This window comes from Delphinapterus leucas, chromosome 6 (genome assembly GCF_059928025.1).
Source record: "Delphinapterus leucas isolate spDelLeu-1000000601 "Yukka" chromosome 6, BTC_Dleu_Yukka2, whole genome shotgun sequence".
Taxonomy (NCBI): domain Eukaryota; kingdom Metazoa; phylum Chordata; class Mammalia; order Artiodactyla; family Monodontidae; genus Delphinapterus; species Delphinapterus leucas.
In genome coordinates this window covers 97,853,909-97,875,010 of record NC_143134.1, presented here as the reverse complement: position 1 = coordinate 97,875,010, position 21,102 = coordinate 97,853,909, and the positions used below count along the sequence as shown (strand labels likewise).

Genomic DNA, 21,102 nt, shown 5'->3' with positions numbered 1-21,102 from the left:
CAGAGCCCAGGTCAGCTAGAAAGGTTGCAGCACAGAAGTACAGCTAACATTTCTATGGTGGCCTGTCCCAGGCATTCAGACTCACACTGCTCTTTTTTCATAAAACTTTAAATTTCTCTTTCTGGCCTTTGGTCCTGTGTATTTGTCTCTTTCATCTTTCTTTTAAAAGTAAGCGGAAACACTGTCCAGAAAGAGGGCAGTGAGGAGTGGTTTATACAATTTCGTTAGGGGAAGGTGCCTAACCTCCAACACTAGGCACAGCTTTGCCTTTTGAAGTTACTATAGAAATAACACATGATAACTTTAGAAAAAAAAATTCAAGCAGTACACAAGTGATAAAGCAAAAAATAAAAGACCATCCTTATCCATCTACCTATTCAAACTCATTCCCCAGCAGTAGCCAGTTTGGTGTGTGTATATATAATATATGTGTGTATATATATACATACACACATATATATATTTTATATAAAATATATGTATCCTTTAAAAATCAGAATACATACTATTATGCAATTACTTTTCTCAGTAGACAACTCTTCTAAATAAGTACATTTGCTATGAATGCGGGTCTTTGGGTGCGCTCCCGGCGCACTGGGAGCGCCACCTGTTCCAAAACGCACTCAACACCCGCGCCTCGCCGCCCACCCCGCCCAACCTGCTGCCCTTGACCGCTTCATTCCCGGCTTTTCCCTTTTTCTTTGTATAACTTGTGCTCCCCTTCGCCGGCAGCACCTGCCTTGCGATGAAGTTCAGGCGTCCGGGAAAGCATCTCGGCTAAAGTTTCGCACCTGCCAGGTGTCCAGGAGTCGCTCATCCCGACGCAGAAGCTGCCTAAGCGGCCCTCGGAGACACATCAAGGGGTGGCCGGGCATCGGACACCAAGGCGCAGCAGCCCCGCCAACACGCGCTAGAGGACCCGCCAGGCTCCCCCGGAGCCGCACCACCGCCCCTGCTCCGCGAAAAGCCCCCAGGTTCTCTCACCGAGTCGCCTTGGTGGCTGCCACCAAGTCAACTCCACACCCCTGCCCTCCGCAGCGAGTGCGGCTCGGACTCGGGGAGCTGCGCCGGAGACCCGCTGGCCCACCAGCCACGGCAGTGCCCACGTCCCTCTCGGAGTCCACGCACCTCCTCTCCAAGATCCAGGAGCCCGCGCGCGCCGTAGTTGTCGCCCTCGCCTGGGCGCCGCGCCTCCGCTGCCGCCTTTATAGGACACCGCCCTTTGTCTCGGGGACCCAGGGGGCCCCTTTCTGACCCGGACTCCGCAGGTCCCTCCCTCCCCCCTCCCCCCACGGCGCGCCCGCTTCCCAGGACCAGCCTCCCTGTGTTCTAGAAACGGAGCAGAGGCGGAAGGAAAACCCTGCTTTGCCTAAGGCTTGGGGACGGAAGGGGTCGTGCCACCTACCCGGCCACGGCAAAGCCGGGCGTGTGACCTACCCACCCTCTTCCACGTCTACAAACCTCGGAAAGTCCATGCCACGTGGTGAACTCATCAGATGTCAATCATTTAAGGCCCAGTAAGTCTCCAACTGTAGTTCAAGAACCACTTGCTTCAGAATCATGGGTGAGGGGAGGCAGATCTCAATATCCACAACCCAGACCACCATATCTGGTTTTCTGGGGATGGGGTCCGAAATCTGCGTTTTTACTAAGTATCCCAGCAGATGAAGACGCACAAAGAAATTTAACAATCACTGCACTGGACAGATCCCCAGATTTATTCATCCCAGCTTCCAGAGTGCCCCGGGGACTTGGTATTTCAGGGCCTCCTCATTGGTCTTCCTGATTCTGTACTTTCCTCTTTCCGTCCATTCTCCAACATCACCCAGAATGATCCTATGAAAACCCAAGTCAGGTTCCTGTCACTTCTCACTCAGAGCCTTCCCCTGGCTCCCCATTTCACTCAGAGTTAAGTTGAAGTCTTAACAATGGCTCCTAGATTTTACCTGACCCCATGTGTTCCTTCTCTCCTTGGGGTGTACTCAGCTCTGGAACACTCCAGGCACCTCCTGCCTCAGGGCCTTTGCACTGTCTGTTTCTACGGCCACTCTTCCCCCTCAAGTTATCCAAATAGTTCCTTCCCTCACCTCCTTTCATTCATTCAGAAATTATTGTTGAGTGTCTGCTATGGGCCAGTGCCTGTTATAGGCACTGGGGATACAACTTCAAACAAAACAGACACAAATTCTGCCCTCAAGGAGCTGACATTCTTCAGGTCTTTGCTCAAATGTCACCTTCTCCATGAGGATTCTCTGACCACAGTATCTAAAATTGCACGTTCACACACACAGGACTCTCCATCCTCCTGCCCTGCTTTATTCTTCTCCTTAGCACTCACCCCCATTTAGTAATATTTTACCCATTTATCTTGTCTGTCTCCTCCTCAAACCCAGTGAACAGGCATTCTTCAAATGTTGGTTGATAAATGAATGGGTAAGTAACAAAATTCTAGGCATCACACTCTCTGAAGGTACCAGCATAGGATTTGGCACAATAAATTCACAAATGCATTAAAGCTTAGTGGATAAGAGCAAAGGACTCTGGATTTGCATTACCCAGGTTGAAATCCCTGATGTACCCATTTATGTGACCCTAGGTAAATCATGTAACTTCTCCCTACCTCAATTTCCTCATCTGTAAAATTTAGCACTGTACCTAGTACACAGTCAGACTACTATTAATTTTACTGTGGTAAATTGTATTATTGTTAAAACTACTGGCTCCCTTCCTTGTGAGAGGATTACATAGCCCCTCCCATTGTCATGTGACTGGCAATGCCTCCCTGTAGGTGAAGGGAGAGCAATTCCTCACTCCCTTCCAGGCTTGGCCATGTGACTTGCATCAGCCAATGGAATGTGAGCAAACTTGACATGGTGGTGATAGAACAGAAGCTCTAACAGCCAAATGTAAAATAGATAGCTAGTGGGAAGCAGCCACAACCGCATAGCAAAGGGAGATCAGCTCAGTGCTTTGTGACCACCTAGAGGGGTGGGATAGGGAGGGTGGGAGGGAGGGAGATGCAAGAGGGAGGGGATATGGGGATATATGTATACATAGAGCTGATTCACTTTGTTATACAGCAGAAACTAATACAACATTGTAAAGCAATTATACTCTAATAAAGATGTTTAAAAAAAAAGAGTGATTGCTGGTTGGGCTTCGTCATGAGAAAGTAATGTTTGGGGTTGCTTTCTCAGCCTGGAAGCCATAAAGCAAACCCATAGCCAACCACAGCCTTCACATCACATGAGTAAGGAATAAATCTTTGCTGTTGTAAGCCACTGAGATTTGGGGGTTGTTTGTCCTCCTCCTCAAAAAAAAAATGCATACAGTTCTTATTATAAATAAAAAAGTTGTTGCATAAACTGCTAGTTCTCAGAGGACAGGAAAGTGAAGAAAATTCTGTATCTGCCTTTAAGGAGTTCACAGTCTTTGGGAGGAAGAGGACATGACAAAAATGACTAAATACAAGACAGACAGTCCTGAGTGCCAGAGAGTATGAAATTGGAGTTAAGGAGGCAAAGATTCTAGCTGGAGGAATTGCTCGTGGGAGGGATGCCATTTAAACTAGGCCTTGAGGCAGGGCTGCCTCTGACATACGTGGGGCTCAGGACAAGGGTACAAATGGAGACTCCTGACCTATCCACATTCCCATTCTTTTCCCACCCCCTTCTCTGTGAAGGGTCTTGTGTACATGACGTGGAATCCCAGCCCACACGGACCTAAGGAAGAGCCCTGTGAAGGTTCTGAAAATAGACTCAGGGCCACTTGAGCAGAAATGCAGGGGTTCTGGATATACAGAGTGTGGTATAAATTCAGGGGTCCCTGATACCCTGGGTGTGGTCTAGAATGTGGGAAATGGGCACCTGGTGGGCATTGGAGGAGGACCAGAGCAGGTCCATCTAAAGCACAGAATCCAAGGCAGGGTCCCCGATCACCTGGGTGCAAAAGTGGGAAATGCTGGATAGGAACTACACACGTATGAGTGCAGGAGAGGGCAGTCCATATGAAGGCAACTGTGTGCCTTGAACATTGGAGTGATCTGTTTTGATTTACAGTTAAAAGCCTCATTCTGGTGGCAGTCAGCGGATGGATTAGAGGGTGGGTTGGAGAGAATGAATGGGTCAATTATGCATAGGCACAAAAGGGGCCTTTGGGAACATACTCTAATATTTGCAGTGAGCAGCCCTGATTTGTCCTTTCTGCCATCTGTCTCTGTGTGCCACTGAGGGGAACTGCTGCCTCATGGTGCCTCATGGTGCCCAGGTCTCCCACCCGACCTGTTGTACCTCAATCCTGATAGAGGGCATGTTGGAATTTAAACCAAGAGCCTACATTACCCTTCCTCTCGGCCAAAAGCCTGCGAGGTAATATATTCTTAATGGCACGTTCTACAGTTGTAAAAATGAAGTGTAGCAACTAGGAAGCAAGACTGGAAATGTGTGAGGCTAAGGTAAGCAACAGTAAGTGTAAAATAGGACCTGTGTACAAGTGGACGAGGGACAGGACGAGGGAAAAGATGAGGACTGTGGAGAAGGGAGCACAGATGTGTTGGCACAGTGCAACCAGGGTCGACATTTGTTTTCTTCTCTGAAGTTTCTTCCATGTTATTGTTGGTTTTATAATTTTTGAAATGGGGGAAACCGTCTTGGTGCAGCATTCCACTAGCAGTGATGCTTCAGCGTGATGGGCCCTCTCCCATCCTGGTCTCCCAGTGTGGAGAGTTTAGGGGCGAGGTCTTGCAGGGGAAGGGGTTGAAGTAGGAATTTACATAATCCGATTATTGGGGGATTAGATTTGGGCAGCTAAACGCCTCTGTGTGCTTGAGCTAAAACCCTTACTATTCATGGCTCTCACTGCCCCCTGGAGAGACTGCACCTGCGGGCTCCTGGGGAGGGACGAGAGGGTTGGGGAGAGAAGAGCAGGTCCCTAGGAGGGCTGGGGCATTGTCAGCCTCTCTGGTTCTGCTGTCTTAATTGATCTGTCTGGATTAGCCTGTGAATGCTGGATCTCTAGTCCTGTGTGCTGGGGCTGTTAGCTTCAGAAAACACGAACCTGAGGTTTTCAGAAGGGACTCCTGTGAGCCCAGGTGGTTGTGGACCAAAGTCATTTTGGCTGGAGGTCAAGCGTCAGCTCCATCCAGTCTTAAAACTCCTTTCTTCCCCGCTCATTCTCAACCCCCTTCCCAATCCCCAATTCTGCATATCCAGGCCCCAAAGCATCCATCTATTTCTCCATTTATCCAGTCATACATTCAGCCCCCCTTCCATCCATCTATTGTTAAGCTTCCATCAATTTATTCATCACATGAATTAGCTGGTTCTTGATAGTTAATAAAATTTACTAGTAAATCCTAGATAGATTTTGTTCTTTCAGGTGTGCTACCTTGCAAGTCAATTTTGGTATTTTGACATATGAACTTTGACATTTTCACATTCATTAATAAAGTGTTATATACAGTTATTCAGAGTGAGACAGGCTGGGACCTGGGCCCCTTTGCTGCAGTGCTGCAATGCTTGCACCTGGGCACACCTCTCCTCCAGCAGCAAAATACAAAGAAACTGTCTGGGACTAAAAATAACTGTGTGCATGCGCAGTTGGGACAAATTCTGGACAAAAGATACAAAGAGACCAAAAAACCCAACTGCCACTTTTGAAGAGCCTGGAGTAAAAGCAGGGTACTGCCTATGCCCTCTGCACACTAATATGTATAAAACAGATAACTATTGAGAACCTGCTGTATAGCACAGGGAACTCCACTTTGCTGTACAGTAGAAACTAACAACTATACCCCAATAAAAAATAAATAAATTAAAAAAATAATAAAAAAAATAAAGAAAACCCCACCACCTAAGGGGTGGGCAAAGCACCTAAGCCACCCCAGCCACCCCTCCGGCGAGACCCCTGGACACACCCCTGCCCTCGCCCCATATAAGGAACAAGCTCACCGCCCCCTCAGGGAGCAAGCAAACAAAGGAACCTGTGGTTTGTTCTCGCTCCCCACTGCTGCAACAGGGGCCCCAATAAAGCCTTGCCTGAATTCCTTCTATGGCCTCTAGTCAATTTTCATTGATTGGGGAAGGCCAAGAACGCTGTTCGGTAACAAATGCTTTCAAAAATATCTCTGTATTTACATTATCAACTTTCTCATTCCTCATGTTATGTGTCTAGGACTTCTCTCTCCTTTATTAGCTTTGCAGAGCTTGTCCATTTTATTTTTCTCTTAAAAAACTACCTCTGTGGTTCACCATTTTTCTGATTTTCTAATGTATTAATTTCTACTACATCTTTATTTATTTATTTTTTTGACTTTCTAGGTTTCATCTTTTTTAATTGAGGTAACTGGTTTATAACACTATATAAGTTTCCTGTGTACAACATTCTATTTCAACTTCTGTATACACTACAGCGTGCTTACCACCGAAAGTTTAGTTTCCATCGTCACCATAGAGTTGACCCCCTTTTAGCCATATCGCCCCCTCCCCTTCCCCTCTGGTAACCACTATTCCATTTTCTTCATCTAAGTTTTAGTTTTTGCTTGTTTAATATTTCACATATGAGTGAAATCATACTGTATTTGTCTTTCTCTGTCTGACTTATTTCACTTTCTACCATACCTTTATTAAATCTGCTTTTTCATTTGCCTATGTTTATTTTGTTCTTTCTCCATCTCCCATTCTTAGATTGTTTATTAATTTTCATTCTTTCTTGTTTAATAAGAAAAGCATTTCAGGCTATGAATTTTCTTCTGATATAGCTTTGGTGTCATCCTTCACTTCCATTTGCAGTATCTTTGCCATTAGCCTCTAACATCTGTTGTTTATTTTTTCTTTTTGAAACTTTTAAAAAATTTCCTTATCGTTGTATTTTTTGGTAACCATGTGCTATTAACTTCTAATTTTATTGCAGTGTAGTCAAAGGTATGCTCCATATTGTTTTTGCCTTGGGATATTTATAAAGAGTTTCTCTAGGTAAAACTTCTATAAATCATCCGTAGGTAATAGAAAAGGAGATATATCCTTTGTTTGAAAAATAAAAAAATTTTTATATACATCCATTAAATTGATCCTCTATATTCATGGGAGTTTGGGTCTATTTGATCTGTTAGAGAGAGTTATGTGAAAATCTCCCTCTACTGTTTTGTGTCTGTTCCTTCCTTTTGGTTTTTCCAAGAGTGTTTGCTTTAAATATTTATATCTTGAGATACAATGCATTTTGCACATAAAGACTCCTGGAAGTTTTATTGACTTAAGAGAATTGTGCCCTGTGTCAACAAAATGATCTTCTTTGCCTTGCTTCTTCTCATGAATTCCATTTTGTTTTGTGATATTACAACTCCTGTTTATAAATTTGCTTTTTCCAAATAAAACTGTGCCAATTCTTTTACAACTAAATTTGTCAGTATGCGGGTGTTACTTTTGGTCATAGGTTTTATCTTTCTGTGATATTTTATTTGGGAAATTTAAACTCCTTTGAATCCTCTGGGGTTTCTTTTGTTTTTTGTTTTTTTGTGGTACGCGGGTCACTCACTGTTGTGGCCTCTCCCGTTGTGGAGCACAGGCTCTGGACGCGCAGGCTCAGCGGCCATGGCTCACGGGCCCAGCCGCTCTGCGGCACGTGGGATCTTCCCGGACCGGGGCACGAACCCGTGTCCCCTGCATCGGCAGGGGGACTCTCAACCACTGCGCCACCAGGGAAGCCCTCCTCTTTTTTAAAAGCGCCCCCATCTCCATTTTGAATTCTTTAAAGCAAGTCTCATTCTAGTTTACTTGCTTTTGATGAATGAATGCAAGACAGCACTGACTCATTTCTCCAAACAGCTGCCTTCAGCTTGCCCTGCTTTCCGTCAGAAGTCACATAGCTTGTTTCTGTGAAATGAATGCTTCTAAGGCCATGGAAGGAGTTTCTGGTGATTGCTTAATTTGTTTTTTAAGGAGATGAGAAGAACATTCTGGCTGCTGTATGGAGGGGGCCAAGAAATGATATGGGGAGACTAGGAAGCTGTGTCAGGAATACAGACGAGAGAGGATGATGGCTTGACCTAGGGGGTGGCATCGAGCACCAACTCTGGGCCACACACTGAATTCTCTACCGCTATTATGTAGCACTAAGTACTAGGTGTCACACTAGGCATTTCACCCAATTTTCTCATTTAATATGAGAAATTATATATTTTCATTATAAAGTTACATAACAAGGTGTTATCCTAGACAAAACAAAATACCACTCCCCTACAATTTAGCTCCCAAATAAATTGAGTATTTACCTAAATTCTAAAATGTATGCCCAAAGAAACAAGCTTTCAAACACAGCTGACTGTTTTACTGGCAATTTTTACACAAACATCTTTTCAGAGCCAGCAGGGGCTATAAATTCTCGTGGACGTTAATGTCACTCCATTCACAGGACTCACAGGGCAAACTGATTAGCTAACCTCCTCTTCCCGCCTCCCCTACTCTAACCTCCCCTGAATGAAAAAAATAACAGAACAAGTAGCTGGTCTATGATGAAAGCGGGTGATGTGGGAAACCAGGGTACGTGGAAGGAAGAAATACACTGATGTGGCCCACATCTTTACCCGAGCATTGGGAGGGATGAGAGCTTTGATCTTCTCTCCTAAGGAAAGAGAGATCTGGCTGTTTCATCATCATTTGGGGACTTCCCTGAGGTCATTCCCTAGTCATGACAGAAAAGTAAAGCTGCTAGAATCTTTAGACCAGAGTCCCTGAGGCACACAGGTTTTGTGGCCCTGGACACACTCATAGATAGGAACAACAAAGGAAAAAAATTATACCGATTTAGGAGGAAGCACACCTGCTGTCCACTGGGTTTTTCCCCCCTGCAGCACACTGTGACTTTCAGTGACAAAAGAGGAGAAACAATATTACTCTGTAAATAAGTTATCCTTACTTGGAAGCTTGCCACAGCCTGTTACCAAACATCCTCCATCTAAGGAGTGAACGAACGTTGAATCTCAGGGATGCTCCTCAACTGGATCCACATGTAAGGAGCCCTGTTTGAATAAAGAAGGTGGAGGTGAGGAGAGTGATCCAACCACAATCCGGAATCAGATTTGCAAAGGTTCCCTGTACTGTTGTTCATCTGCCCCGTTGATGCCCTTTCTTCCTGTCTCCCCTCTTTTGTCTGCTAACCCAGTGCCTTGCCTGGGATAAGCACAATGATGAGGCTACTGGTTTGCATTTAAGTAGAGGAATTTGTTAATTGGTCTAGAGGCTCACTGCTGCATTGTAACTTTCTCAAACTGGCCACTTATTTAAGAAATAAAAAGCTGGTTAAATTGCAAAAAAAATTACTCTTCTGAGCCTGTTTTCTATAAACTGGGAGTAATAAATACTCATTGATATGCTGTGGACTAAGTGGGAAAAGGTACTGAGAAATACCAAATGGAAAGCAGCTTTGTATAGAAGCTGAGAGGCCTTTCATTAGGCTTTGGAGGCAGACTGGTGTTTGAATTCCTGCTCTGACACCAGCTGCCATCCTGGGCAGGTTACTTAACTTCTCCCAGTCTCAGTTTTCTCAGCTGTAAACTGGAAATAATATCAACTTCATGGATTATTGTAAAGACTCAGTGCACTAATGTACATGAAGTTAGTGACTAGGAGTAAATGCTTTAAAACAGTGGTAATAGGCATCTAATAAAGTCATAGTTGCTCAATAAATAATCATTTTATTACCAGAAAACTCTACCCAAAAACTAGATGGGGAATATGAACACATGCCTCTAATTTTCTCCAAAGGGTACTTTGATATTTTTCTTTCATTTGTCCAACTCAGTATCCTGGCTCTCACCTCTCTCCTTCCAGTTGCTTTGGGTCCTGTGCTACTAAGAAGCATTTATTTCCTTCCACTAATTGAAGCCAACATCCCAGGGCTGGATGGATTAAGGAGATGTCAGAGAGGGGGGAAAGAAAAGCTTCCCTTGAGCATCAGGCTCTCTCTTCCAGTTAATTTTCACTCTCCAGCTCCCCAGACCCAGTACCCCTTGGTAACTGCCCCCCACCACACACACACATTTCTCCACCAAGACACCTGGTGTTGAGGCCAGGCGGGTATTTCTGTCCAGAGCAAATGTTGACCGTCGCAGCAAAAACCAGGACATGTAACTGCCTCAAGTGAGTGGGCTTTTCTTCCCTTAGTTACCAAGCAGCGGGATGCACAGCCCTGGGTGTGCCCAGCTGCTGACACTCTCAAGACCAGGCTGGCTTGGCCTCAACTTTGTAGGCCTGGAGCTGTGAGTGCTTCTATTTCCAGCCAATAAACCGAAGTGCAGTGGGAAAGCAAGGGTGGTGAGGGTGGGCAGAACCAGGTACTGGAGAAGAGAAAGGGGTGGGGTGCGACTCCCCTCTTCCACTTTACATTCTCTGCTCTTTGTATAAGAGACATGATTCATCAACGGGTCCCCTAGATGAGGATTTAGATGCTCTGCGGGCAGCAGATACGAGTGCAGCCTTCTTGCAGAAAGTAAATTCATTGAATACTCCCCATAAAGTCAATAATGTCAGGCTTATCAGCTGTCCTCATTCCCCATGCAGCCCCGGGGGACCAGGACTTGAAATAAAGGCCACAGCTCCAGGGGCTAGAGAGTGAAGGTGCAGAATTGGGCTGGGGAGGGTCCTCTGTCTTCCTGGGCTGAGTTTTAGGCAGGTGGGGGGAAATCTGCCAGGCCTGAGCTGCCCAGAGCCCTCAGCTTCCCAGACTGACAAATCCCAAACCAAACACATATACTGAGGGGATGAGGGAGGCACTCCCTGACCCCTCAAATCCAGCAGATGTTTTCAGGAGGCTCCCCTGGGGCATCTTAGGAAGATTAAAGGATGTTACTTTAAATCTAACCAATAAAAAACCTTCAGAGGAAACCCTGACTTCTCACCACAGTTCTCACCTCTGTTTTTCATAACACAGATACTTCTGCACTACCCAAGAGCACATCCATCTCTTCTAGCTGGTGGAGATTTGGTTTCTTTGCAAATTGTCTGAAACAAGTGGGTTTATCAGCTGAGGTTTCAGACCCGATTTTGAGGTTTACGCTGTAGCCGAAGCAGACTGTTTAACAAGATATACCTGTGCTTGGCTCCCCTCCATTCGCCACCCCTGCGATCCCAGCAGATGGCGTCCCAAGCTTTCCTGGGGGGCTAGGAGGTAGGGTGGAGAGAGTGATGTCAGTTGTGAGCAAAGCTGTGCTTCTAGTACAACTAGAATACCTATTCTTCACCCTTTGGAGACCAGAGTCTTCAGAGGTGAACAGACAATAGGGAAATGAGGACCAGGTTAAGACACTGAACTGAACACCTCTACTGGGCCCATCTCCTCTCCTGGCTTCAGTTCCCCCAGATCCCAGAGCTAGGCCTTGTGGTGTCCCCACAGGGACAGCCCATCCTGTCCTGGCTTCTGACTGAAGCAGCAGGTGTAGAAATAGCTCCAGCCTCTTCCCCACAGCTCTCACATTGCCTGCACTGTGGTGCCCAGGCCTAATGCTGACTTCCCCAGAGCCTAGGACCTCACTACCGACTCTCCTGCCCCAATTCATCTAACTGAGCCTTGGCCCTCAAATGCCTGTTCTAATTCCTGAAGCCCCCTGGATAAGACCCTACCCTGGTCCCAGCGTGCTTTTATGAGGCCAGCAGCACTGATCTTGAGCCCCACTTCCCAGAGCAACACCAAGTGCCCCTCAGCCTCAAGCACTTCCTGCCCCTGGACTCCCTGTGTCCATGCCTGGAACTGGCTGGGAATTCCTAGGATTGACCTTACCTGAGTCACCTGAGTGGCTTACGACCACCTGGCTAAGTCTCTGTCCTCTGTCCTGCAACTGTACGGATCCCAGGGTTTTGGGGATGAGTCTGTGTGAACCTAAATTTCCCCAAATCCCTACTCCACCCTTGAAAGAGCTTCATGAATGTTTGTTGTGTCAATGAATGAACCTCGGCCCTTAGCACTGTGGCTGTGAGTAGTAATCTAGTCAGAAGTGTTTATTGAAGGCATCAGGCTCTGATTCAAATAAACCTTCTCCATTTTCTCTCACCTGTATGTTACAGCACGATATTTACTGCCCCCACAGTCTGCTCCTTGCCCACCTTTCTATTTGTATTTTTTACTACTTATCCATATATAGACAGATGGTCTTTTTCACTGCTCCATAAAGCCCATTCTGGGACTGTACTGATTCCTTCTCTTCAAGAATGCTTTCTTCCCTTTCTTCATTTATTCAAATTTTCTGTTCATTAAGTCTTCGGATCCAGCTGAACTTCACTGTCCCTCTCCCTGTCCTCCTCCCCAGAGCTTTTTGTAGCCTCAGACCACCTTCTACAAAGTGTGGGATCTTTGGTTCCCCTACCTAAGCCTGGTCTTTGAAATTCAATTCTTTTAAGTGTTACGTTGTTTGTTTGTTTGTTTTTTGCGATACGCGGGCCTCTCACTGTTGTGGCCTCTCCCGTTGCTGAGCACGGGCTCCAGACGCGCAGGCTCAGTGGCCATGGCTCACGGGCCCAGCCGCTCCGCAGCATGTGGGATCTTACCGGACCGGGGCCCAAACCCGTGTCCCTTGCATCGGCAAGCGGACTGTCAACCACTGCGCCACCAGGGAAGCCCCTGTTGTTTTTTTAACATCTTTATTGGAGTATAATTACTTTACAATGGTGTGTTAGTTTCTGCTTTATAAAAAAAAGAATCAGCTATATATATACACATGTCCCCCTATCTCCTCCCTTCCACCCTCCTTTCCCACCCCTCTAGGTGGTAACAAACCACCAAGCTGATCTCCCTGTGCTATGTGGCTGCTTCCCACTAGGTATCTCTTTTAGGTTTGGTAGTGTATATATGTCCATGCCACTCTCTCACTTTGTCCCAGCTTACCCTTCCCCCTCCCCGTATCCTCAAGTCCATTCTCTACTACATCTGTGTCTTTATTCCCATCTTGCCCCTAGGTTCTTCGTGACCATTTTTTTTTTTTTTTTTTTTAGATTCCATATACATGTGTTAGCATACGGTATTTGCTTTTCTCTTTCTGACTTACTTCACTCTGTATGAAGGACTCTAGGTCCATCCACCTCACTACAAATAACTCAATTTCGTTTCTTTTTATGGCTGAGTAATATTCCATTGTATATATGTGCCACATCTTCTTTATCCATTCATCTGTTGATGGACACTTAGGTTGCTTCCATGTCCTGGCTATTGTAAATAGAGCTGCAATGAACATTGTGGTACATGACTCTTTTTGAATTATGGTTTTCACAGGGTATATTCCCAGTAGTGGGACTGTTGGGTCATATGGTAGTTCTATTTCTAGTTTTTTAAGGAACCTCCATACTGTTTTCCATAGTGGCTATATCAATATACATTCCCTGCAACAGTGCAAGAGGGTTCCCTTTTCTCCACACCCTTTCCAGCATTTATTGTTTATAGATTTTTTGATGAGTGCCATTCTGACTGATGTGAGATGATATCTCATTGTAGTTTTGATTTGCATTTCTCTAATGATTAATGATGTTGAGCATTCTTTCATGTGTTTGTTGGCAATCTGTATATCTTCTTTGGAGAAATGTCTATTTAGGTCTTCTGCCCATTTTTGGATTGGGTTGTTTGTTTGTTTGTTATTGAGCTGCATGAGCTGCTTGTAAATGTTGAAGATTAATCCTTTGTCAGTTGCTTCATTTGCAAATATTTTTTCCCATTCTGAGGGTTGTCTTTCCATCTGGTTTATGGTTTCCTTTGCAGTGCAAAAGCTTTTAAGTTTCATTAGGTCCCAGTTGTTTATTTTTGTTTTTATTTCCATTTCTCTAGGAGGTGGGTCAAAACGGATCTTGCTGTGATTTATGTCATAGAGTGTTCTGCCTATGTTTTCTTCTAAGAGTTTGATAGTGTCTGGCCTTACATTTAGGTCTTAATCCAGTTTGACTTTATTTTTGTTTATGGTGTTAGGGAGTGTTCTAATTTCATTCTTTTACATGTAGCTGTCCAGTTTTCCCAGCACCACTTTGAAGAGGCTGTCTTTTCTCCACTGTATATTCTTGCCTCCTTTATGAAAGATAAGGTGACCATATGTGTGTGGGTTTATCTCTGAGCTTTCTATCCTGTTCCACTGATCTATATTTCTGTTTTTGTGTCAGTAGCATACTGTCTTGATTACTGTAGCTTTGTAGTATACTCTGAAGTCAGGGAGCCTGATTTCTCGAACTCCGTTTTTCTTTTTCAAGACTGCTTTGGCTATTCGGGGTCGTTTGTGTTTCCATACAAATTGTGAAAATATTTGTTCTAGCTCTGTGAAAAATGACAGTGGTAATTTGATAGGGATTGCATTGAATATGTAGATTGCTTTGGGTAGTATAGTCATTTTCACAATGTGGATTCTTCCAATCCAATAATATGGTATATCTCTCCATCTGTTTTTTATCATCTTTAATTTCTTTCATCAGTGTCTTATAATTTTCTGCATATAGGACTTTGTCTCCTTAGGTAGGTTTATTCCTAGATATTTTATTCTTTCTGTTGCAATGGTAAATGGGAGTGTTTTCTTAATTTCACTTTCACTTTCAGATTTTTCATCATTAGTGTATAAGAATGCAAGGGATTTCTGTGCATTAATTTTGTATCCTGCTACTTTACCAAATTCATTGATTAGCTTTAGTAGTTTTCTGGTAGCATCTTTAGGATTCTGTATGTATAGTATCATGTCATCTGCAAACAGTGACAGCTTTACTTCTTCTTTTCCGATTTGGATTCCTTTTATTTCTTTTTCTTCTCTGACTGCTGTGGCTAAAACTTCCAAAACTATGTTGAATAATAGTGGTGAGAGTGGGAAACCTTGTCTTGTTCCTGATCTTAGTGGAAATGGTTTCAGTTTTTCACCACTGAGAACGATGTTGGCTGCGGGTTTATCATATATGGCCTTTATTATATTGAGGTAAGTTCCCCTATGCCTACTTTCTGGAGGGGTTTTATCATAAATGGGTGTTGAATTTTGTCAAAAGCTTTCTCTGCATCTATTGAGATGATCATATAGTTTTTCTCCTTCAATTTGTTAATATGGTTTATCACACTGATTGATTTGCATATATTGGAGAATCTTTGCATTCCTGGGATAAACCCCACTTGATCATAGTGTATGATCCTTTTAATGTGCTGTTGGATTCTGTTTGCTAGTATTTTGTTGAGGATTTTTGCATCGGTGTTCATCAGTGATATTGGCCTATAGTTTTCTTTCTTTGCGGCGTCTTTGTCTGGTTTTGGTATCAGGGTGATGGTGTCCTCATAGAATGAGTTTGGGAGTGTTCCTCTCTCTGCTATATTTTGGAAGAGTTTGAGAAGGATAGGTGTTAGCTCTTCTCTAAATGTTTGATAGAATTCACCTGTGAAGCCATCTGGAACTGGGCTTTTGTTTGTTGGAAGATTTTTAATCACAGTTTCAATTTCTGTGCCTGTGATTGGTCTGTTCATATTTTCTATTTCTTCCTGGTTCAGTCTTGGAAGGTTGTGCGTTTCTAAGAATTTGTCCATTTCTTCCAGGTTGTCCATTTTATTGGCATATAGTTGCTTGTAGTAATCTCTCATGATCCTTTGTATTTCTGCAGTGTCAGTTGTTACTTCTCCTTTTTCATTTCTAATTCTATTGATTTGAGTCTTCTCCCTTTTTTTCTTGATAAGTCTGGCTAATGTTTTATCAGTTTTGTCTATCTTCTCAAAGAACAAGCTTTTAGTTTTATTGATCTTTGCTATCATTTCCCTCATTTATTTTTCATTTATTTCTGTTCCTATCTTTATGATTTCTTTCCTTCTGCTAACTTTGGGGATTTTTTGTTCTTCTTTCTATAATTGCTTTAGGTGTAAGATTAGCTTGTTTATTTGAGATGTTTCCTGTTTCTTAAGGTAGGATTGTATTGCTATAAACTTCCCTCTTAGAAGTGCTTTTGTTGCATCCCATAGGTTTTGGGTCATCGTGTCTCCATTGTCATTTGTTTCTAGGTATTTTTTTATTTCCTCTTCGATTTCTTCAGTGATCTCTTGGTTATTTAGTAGTGTATTGTTTAGCCTCCATGTGTTTTTATTTTTTTACAGGATTTTTCCTGTAATTGATATCTAGTCTCATAGCGTTTTGGTCAGAAAAGATAGTTGATACATTTCAATTTTCTTAAATTTACCAAGGCTTGATTTGTGACCCAAGTTATGATCTATCCTGGAGAATGTTCCATGAGCACTTGAGAAGAGTGTGTATTCTGTTGTTTTTGGATGGAATGTCCTATAAATATCAATTAAGTCCATCTTGTTTAATGTATCATTTAAAGCTTGTGTTTCCTAATTTATTTTCATTTTGGATGATCTGTCCATTGGTGAAAGTGGGGTGTTAAAGTCCCCTACTATGATTGTGTTACTGTCGATTTCCCCTTTTATGGCTGTTAGCATTTGCCTTATGTATTGAGGTGCTCCTGTGTTGGGTGCATAAATATTTACAATTGTTATACCTTCTTCTTGGACTGATCCCTTGATCATTATGTAGTTTCCTTCTTTTTCTCTTGTAATAGTCTTTGTTTTTTCGTTTTTTGGGGTTTTTTTTTGCGGTACGCGGGCCTCTCACTGTTGTGGCCTCTCCCGTTGCAAAGCACAGGTTCCGGACGTGCAGGCCCAGTGGCCATGGCTCACGGGCCCAGCCACTCCATGGCATGTGGGATCTTCCCAGACCGGGACACGAATCTGTGTCCCCTGCATCGGCAGGCGGACTCTCAACCACTGTGCCACCAGGGAAGTCCTAGTCTTTGTTTTAAAGTCTATTTTGTCTGATATGAGAATTGCTACTCCAGCTTTCTTTTGATTTCCATTTGCATGGAATATCTTTTTCCATCCCCTCACTTTCAGTCTGTATGTGTCCCTAGGTCTGAAGTGGGTCTCTTGTAGACAGCATATATACAGATCTTGTTTTTGTATCCATTCAGCCAGTCTATGTCTTTTGGTTGGAGCATTTAATCCAGTTATGTTTAAGGTAATTATCGATATGTATATTCTTATTACCATTTTCTTAATTGTTTCCTGTTTGTTATTGTAGATCTTTTCCTTCTTTTGTGTTTCCTGCCTAGAGAAGTTCCTTTAGCATTTGTTGTAAAGCTGGTTTGGTGGTACTGAATTGTCTTAGCTTTTGCTTGTCTGTAAACCTTTTATTTCTCCATCAAATCTGAATGAGATCCTTGCTGGGTAATCTTCGTTGTAGGTTTTTCTCCTTCATCACTTTAAATATGTCCTGCCACTCCCTTCTGGCTTGCAGAGTTTCTGCTGAAAGATCAGCTATTAACCTTTTGGGGATTCCCTTGTGTGTTACTTGTTGTTTTTCCCTTGCTGCTTTTAATATTTTTTCTTTGTATTTAATTTTTGATAGTTTGATTAATATGTATCTTGGTGTCTTTCTCCTTGGATTTGTCCTGTATGGGACTCTCTGCGCTTCCTGGACCTGATTGACTATTTCCTTTCCTATATTAGGGAAGTTTTCAACTATAATCTCTTCAAATATTTTCTCAGACCCTTTCTTTTTCTCTTCTTCTTCTGGGACCCCTATAATTCGAATGTTGGTGTGTTTAATGTTGTCCCAGAGGTCTCTGAGACTGTCCTCAATTCTTTTCATTCTTTTTTCTTTATTCTGCTCTGTGGTAGTTATTTCCACTATTTTATATTCCAGGTCACTTATCCGTTCTTCTGCCTCAGTTATTCTTCTATTGATCCCATCTAGAGAATTTTTAATTTCATTTAGTGTGTTGTTCATCACTGTTTGTTTGCTCTTTAGTTCTTCTAGGTCCTTGTTAAATGTTTCTTGTATTTTCTCCATTGTTTTTCCAAGATTTTGGATCATCTTTACTATGATTATTCTGAATTCTTTTTCAGGTAGACTGCCTATTTCCTCTTCATTTGTTAGGTCTGGTGGGTTTTTGCTCCTTCATCTGCTGTGTGTTTCTCTGTCTTCTCATTTTGCTTAACTTACTGTGTTTGGGGTCTCCTTTTCACAGGCTGCAGGTTCGAAGTTCCCGTTGTTTTTAGTGTCTGTCCCCAGTGGCTAAGGTTGGTTCAGTGGGTTGTGTAGACTTCCTGGTGGAGGGGACTAGGTCCTGTGTTCTGGTGGATGAGGCCAGATCTTGTCTTTCTGATGGGCAGGTCCACGTCTGGTGGTGTGTTTTGGGGTGTCTGTGGCCTTATTATGATTTTAGGCTGCCTCTCTGCTAATGGATGGGGTTGTGTTCCTGTCTTGCTAGTTGTTTGGCATAGGGTTTCGAGCACTGTAGCTTGCTGGTCATTGAGTGGAGCTGGGTCTTGGTGTTGAGATGGAGATCTCTGGGAGATTTTTGCCATTTGGTATTACGTGGGGCTGGGAGGTCTCTTGTGGACCAGTGTCCTGAAGTTCGCTCTCCCACCTCAGAGGCACAGCCCTGACGCCTGGCTTTTGGGAGGTCTGAGGTTTTCTTCCAGCGTTCAGTAGGAGTTGTTCCACATGTAGATATAATTCTGATGTATTTGTGGGGAGGAAGGTGATCTCCACGTCTTACTCTTCTGCTGTCTTGAAGCCGTATCCAAGTGTTATGTTTTAATCCTACCATCTGTCTCCCCAAAGGACAGGCCTTGTACCTGTGCCCTTGAGGCCACTCTCACTTCTCATCACCAGTCCTCAGGACAGGGCCCTCTCACCAGGAATACTCTGAAATACAGAAAGGCTCTTATCTTACAGAAATATTACTTGGGATTATTAGGAAAATACAAGTTCAGAGGATTAATGCCAAAGGTTGAAATAAAAGTAAAGATAATAATATTAATAGCTATCATTTATTGAACTTCTACTCTGTACTAAGCAATATACCAGGGTTCCTATAATTCTTATAATAACTCTTATGGGCAGGTATTAATTTTAGCCTCATTAGTTGAAAAAAAAATTGGAACTCAGAAGTTAAATAACCAGCCTGATATCACGAAGCTAGGAAGTGACACCCCTGAATCTGAGTCTAGATCTCTACAACTCCAAAGCTCTTGCTGGTCCCATCAAATCCTCTGGCCCTGCATTGTCCAGTATGCTAGCTACTAGCTATATGATGCTATTTAATTTAATGAAAATCAAAGTAAACAGTGGAGAAAAGACAGCCTCTTCAATAAGTGGTGCTGGGAAAACTGGAAAGCGTGTAAAAGAATGAAATTCGAACACTCCTTAACACCATGTACAAAAATAAACTCAAAATGGATTAAAGGGGCTTCCCTGGTGGCGCAGTGGTTGAGAGTCTGCCTGCCGATGCAGGGGATACGGGTTCGTGCCCCAGTCCAGGAAGATCTCACATGCTGCGGAGCGGCTGGGCCTGTGAGCCATGGCCACTGAGCCTGCGCGTCCGGGGCCTGTGTTCCACAATGGGAGAGGCCACAACAGTGAGAGGCCCTCGTACCGCAAAAAAAAAAAAAAAAAAGGATTAAAGACCTAAATGTAAGGCCAGACACTGTAAAACTCTTAGAGGAAAACATAGGCAGAACACCGCATGACATAAATCACAGCAAGATCCTTTTTAACCCCCCTCCTAGAGAACTAGAAATAAAAACAAATGGGACCTAATGAACCTGAAAATCTTTTACACAGCAAAAGAAACCATAAACAATACAAAAAGACAACCCTCATAATGGGAGAAAATATTTGCAAACAAAGCAACTGACAAAGGATTAATCTCCAAAATATACAAGCAGCTCAATATCAAAAAAACAAAAAACCCAATCCAAAAATGGGCAGAAGACCTAAACTGACATTTATCCAAACAAGATATACAGATTGCCAACAAACACATGAAAGGATGCTCAACATCACTAATCATTAGAGAAATGCAAATCAAAAACCCAGCAAGGTATCACCTCACACTGGTCAGAATGGCCATTATCAAAACCTTTATAAGCAGTAAATGCTGAAGAGGGTGTAGAGAAAAGGGAACCCTCCTGCACTGTTGGTGGGAATGTCAATTGATACAGCCACTATGGAGAACAGTATGGAGGTTCCTTAAAAAACTAAAAATAGAACTACCATAGGACCCAGCAGTCCCACTGCTGGGCACATACCCTGCAAAAACCATAATTCAAAAAGAGTCATGTACCACAATGTTCATTGCAGCTCTATTTACAACAGCCAGGACATGGAAGCAACCTAAGTGTCCATCAACAGGTGAATGGATAAAGAAGATGTGGCACATATATACAATGGAACATTACTCAGCCATAAAAAGGAACGAAACTGAGTTATTTGTAGTGAGGTGAATGGACTGTCATACAGAGTGAAGTAAGTCAGAAAGAGAAAAGCAAATACCGTATGCTAACACATACATATGGAATCTAAAAAAAAAAAAAGAAAGAAAGAAATGGTCAGAAGAACCTAGGGGCAAGATGGGAATAAAGATGCAGACCTACTAGAGAATGGACTTGAGGATATGGGGAGGGGGAAGGGTAAGCTGGGACAAAGCGAGAGAGTGGCATGGACATATATACACCACCAAACGTAAGGTAGATAGCTAGCGGGAAGCAGCTGCATAGCACACGTAGATCAGCTCGGTGCTTTGTGACCACCTATAGGGGTGGGATACGGAGGCAGGGAGGGAGGGAGATGCAAGAGGGAAGAGATATGGGGACATATGTATATGTATAACTGATTCAGTTTGTTATAAAGCAGAAACTGACACACCATTGTAAAGCAATTATACTCTAATAAAGATGTTTAAAAAAAATCAAAGTAAACATTTAGTTCCCCATTTGCACTTGCCACATTTCAAGTGCTCAAGATCACATGTGGCTCGTGGTTACTGTCTTGGACAGTGCAGGCAGAGTCATTTCTAGTATCAGAGAATGCTCTGTTTGACAGCACTGTTGTAGATATTCTCTGGTCTTCCACTAGGATATAGGGGAAACCTGGTTCCTAGCAAATTGTGACCACATGACATGAGGAGAGGACAGCTTCTTAAAAGCTAAGCCTTTTGCTTTGTGAGCTCACCCTTCAGTTTTTCTAAGCAGGATCTGGCTGGATTAAACAGTTGCACAGTTTAGGCTCCAAAACAAACTCATACACACTCCAACTATGCGACGATCGTTCTTCTAAGACAC

At 43.3% G+C, this 21,102-nt stretch overlaps 2 protein-coding genes across 2 annotated transcripts in view; both read right to left on the bottom strand.

Annotated features, from left to right (window-relative positions):
* Positions 1-9,011, bottom strand: part of TAL2 (TAL bHLH transcription factor 2) — a 20,412-nt gene extending 11,401 nt beyond the window's left edge. The window contains exon 1 of the mRNA XM_022600138.2: positions 8,911-9,011. Coding sequence (XP_022455846.1) covers positions 8,911-8,942 — 32 coding nt within the window. The 5' untranslated portion in view covers positions 8,943-9,011. The remainder of the gene's footprint in view (positions 1-8,910) is intronic.
* Positions 9,007-21,102, bottom strand: part of FKTN (fukutin) — an 88,795-nt gene continuing 76,699 nt past the window's right edge. Inside the window, exon 10 of the mRNA XM_089913491.1 lies at positions 9,007-21,102. Coding sequence (XP_089769617.1) covers positions 21,005-21,102 — 98 coding nt within the window. The 3' untranslated portion in view covers positions 9,007-21,004.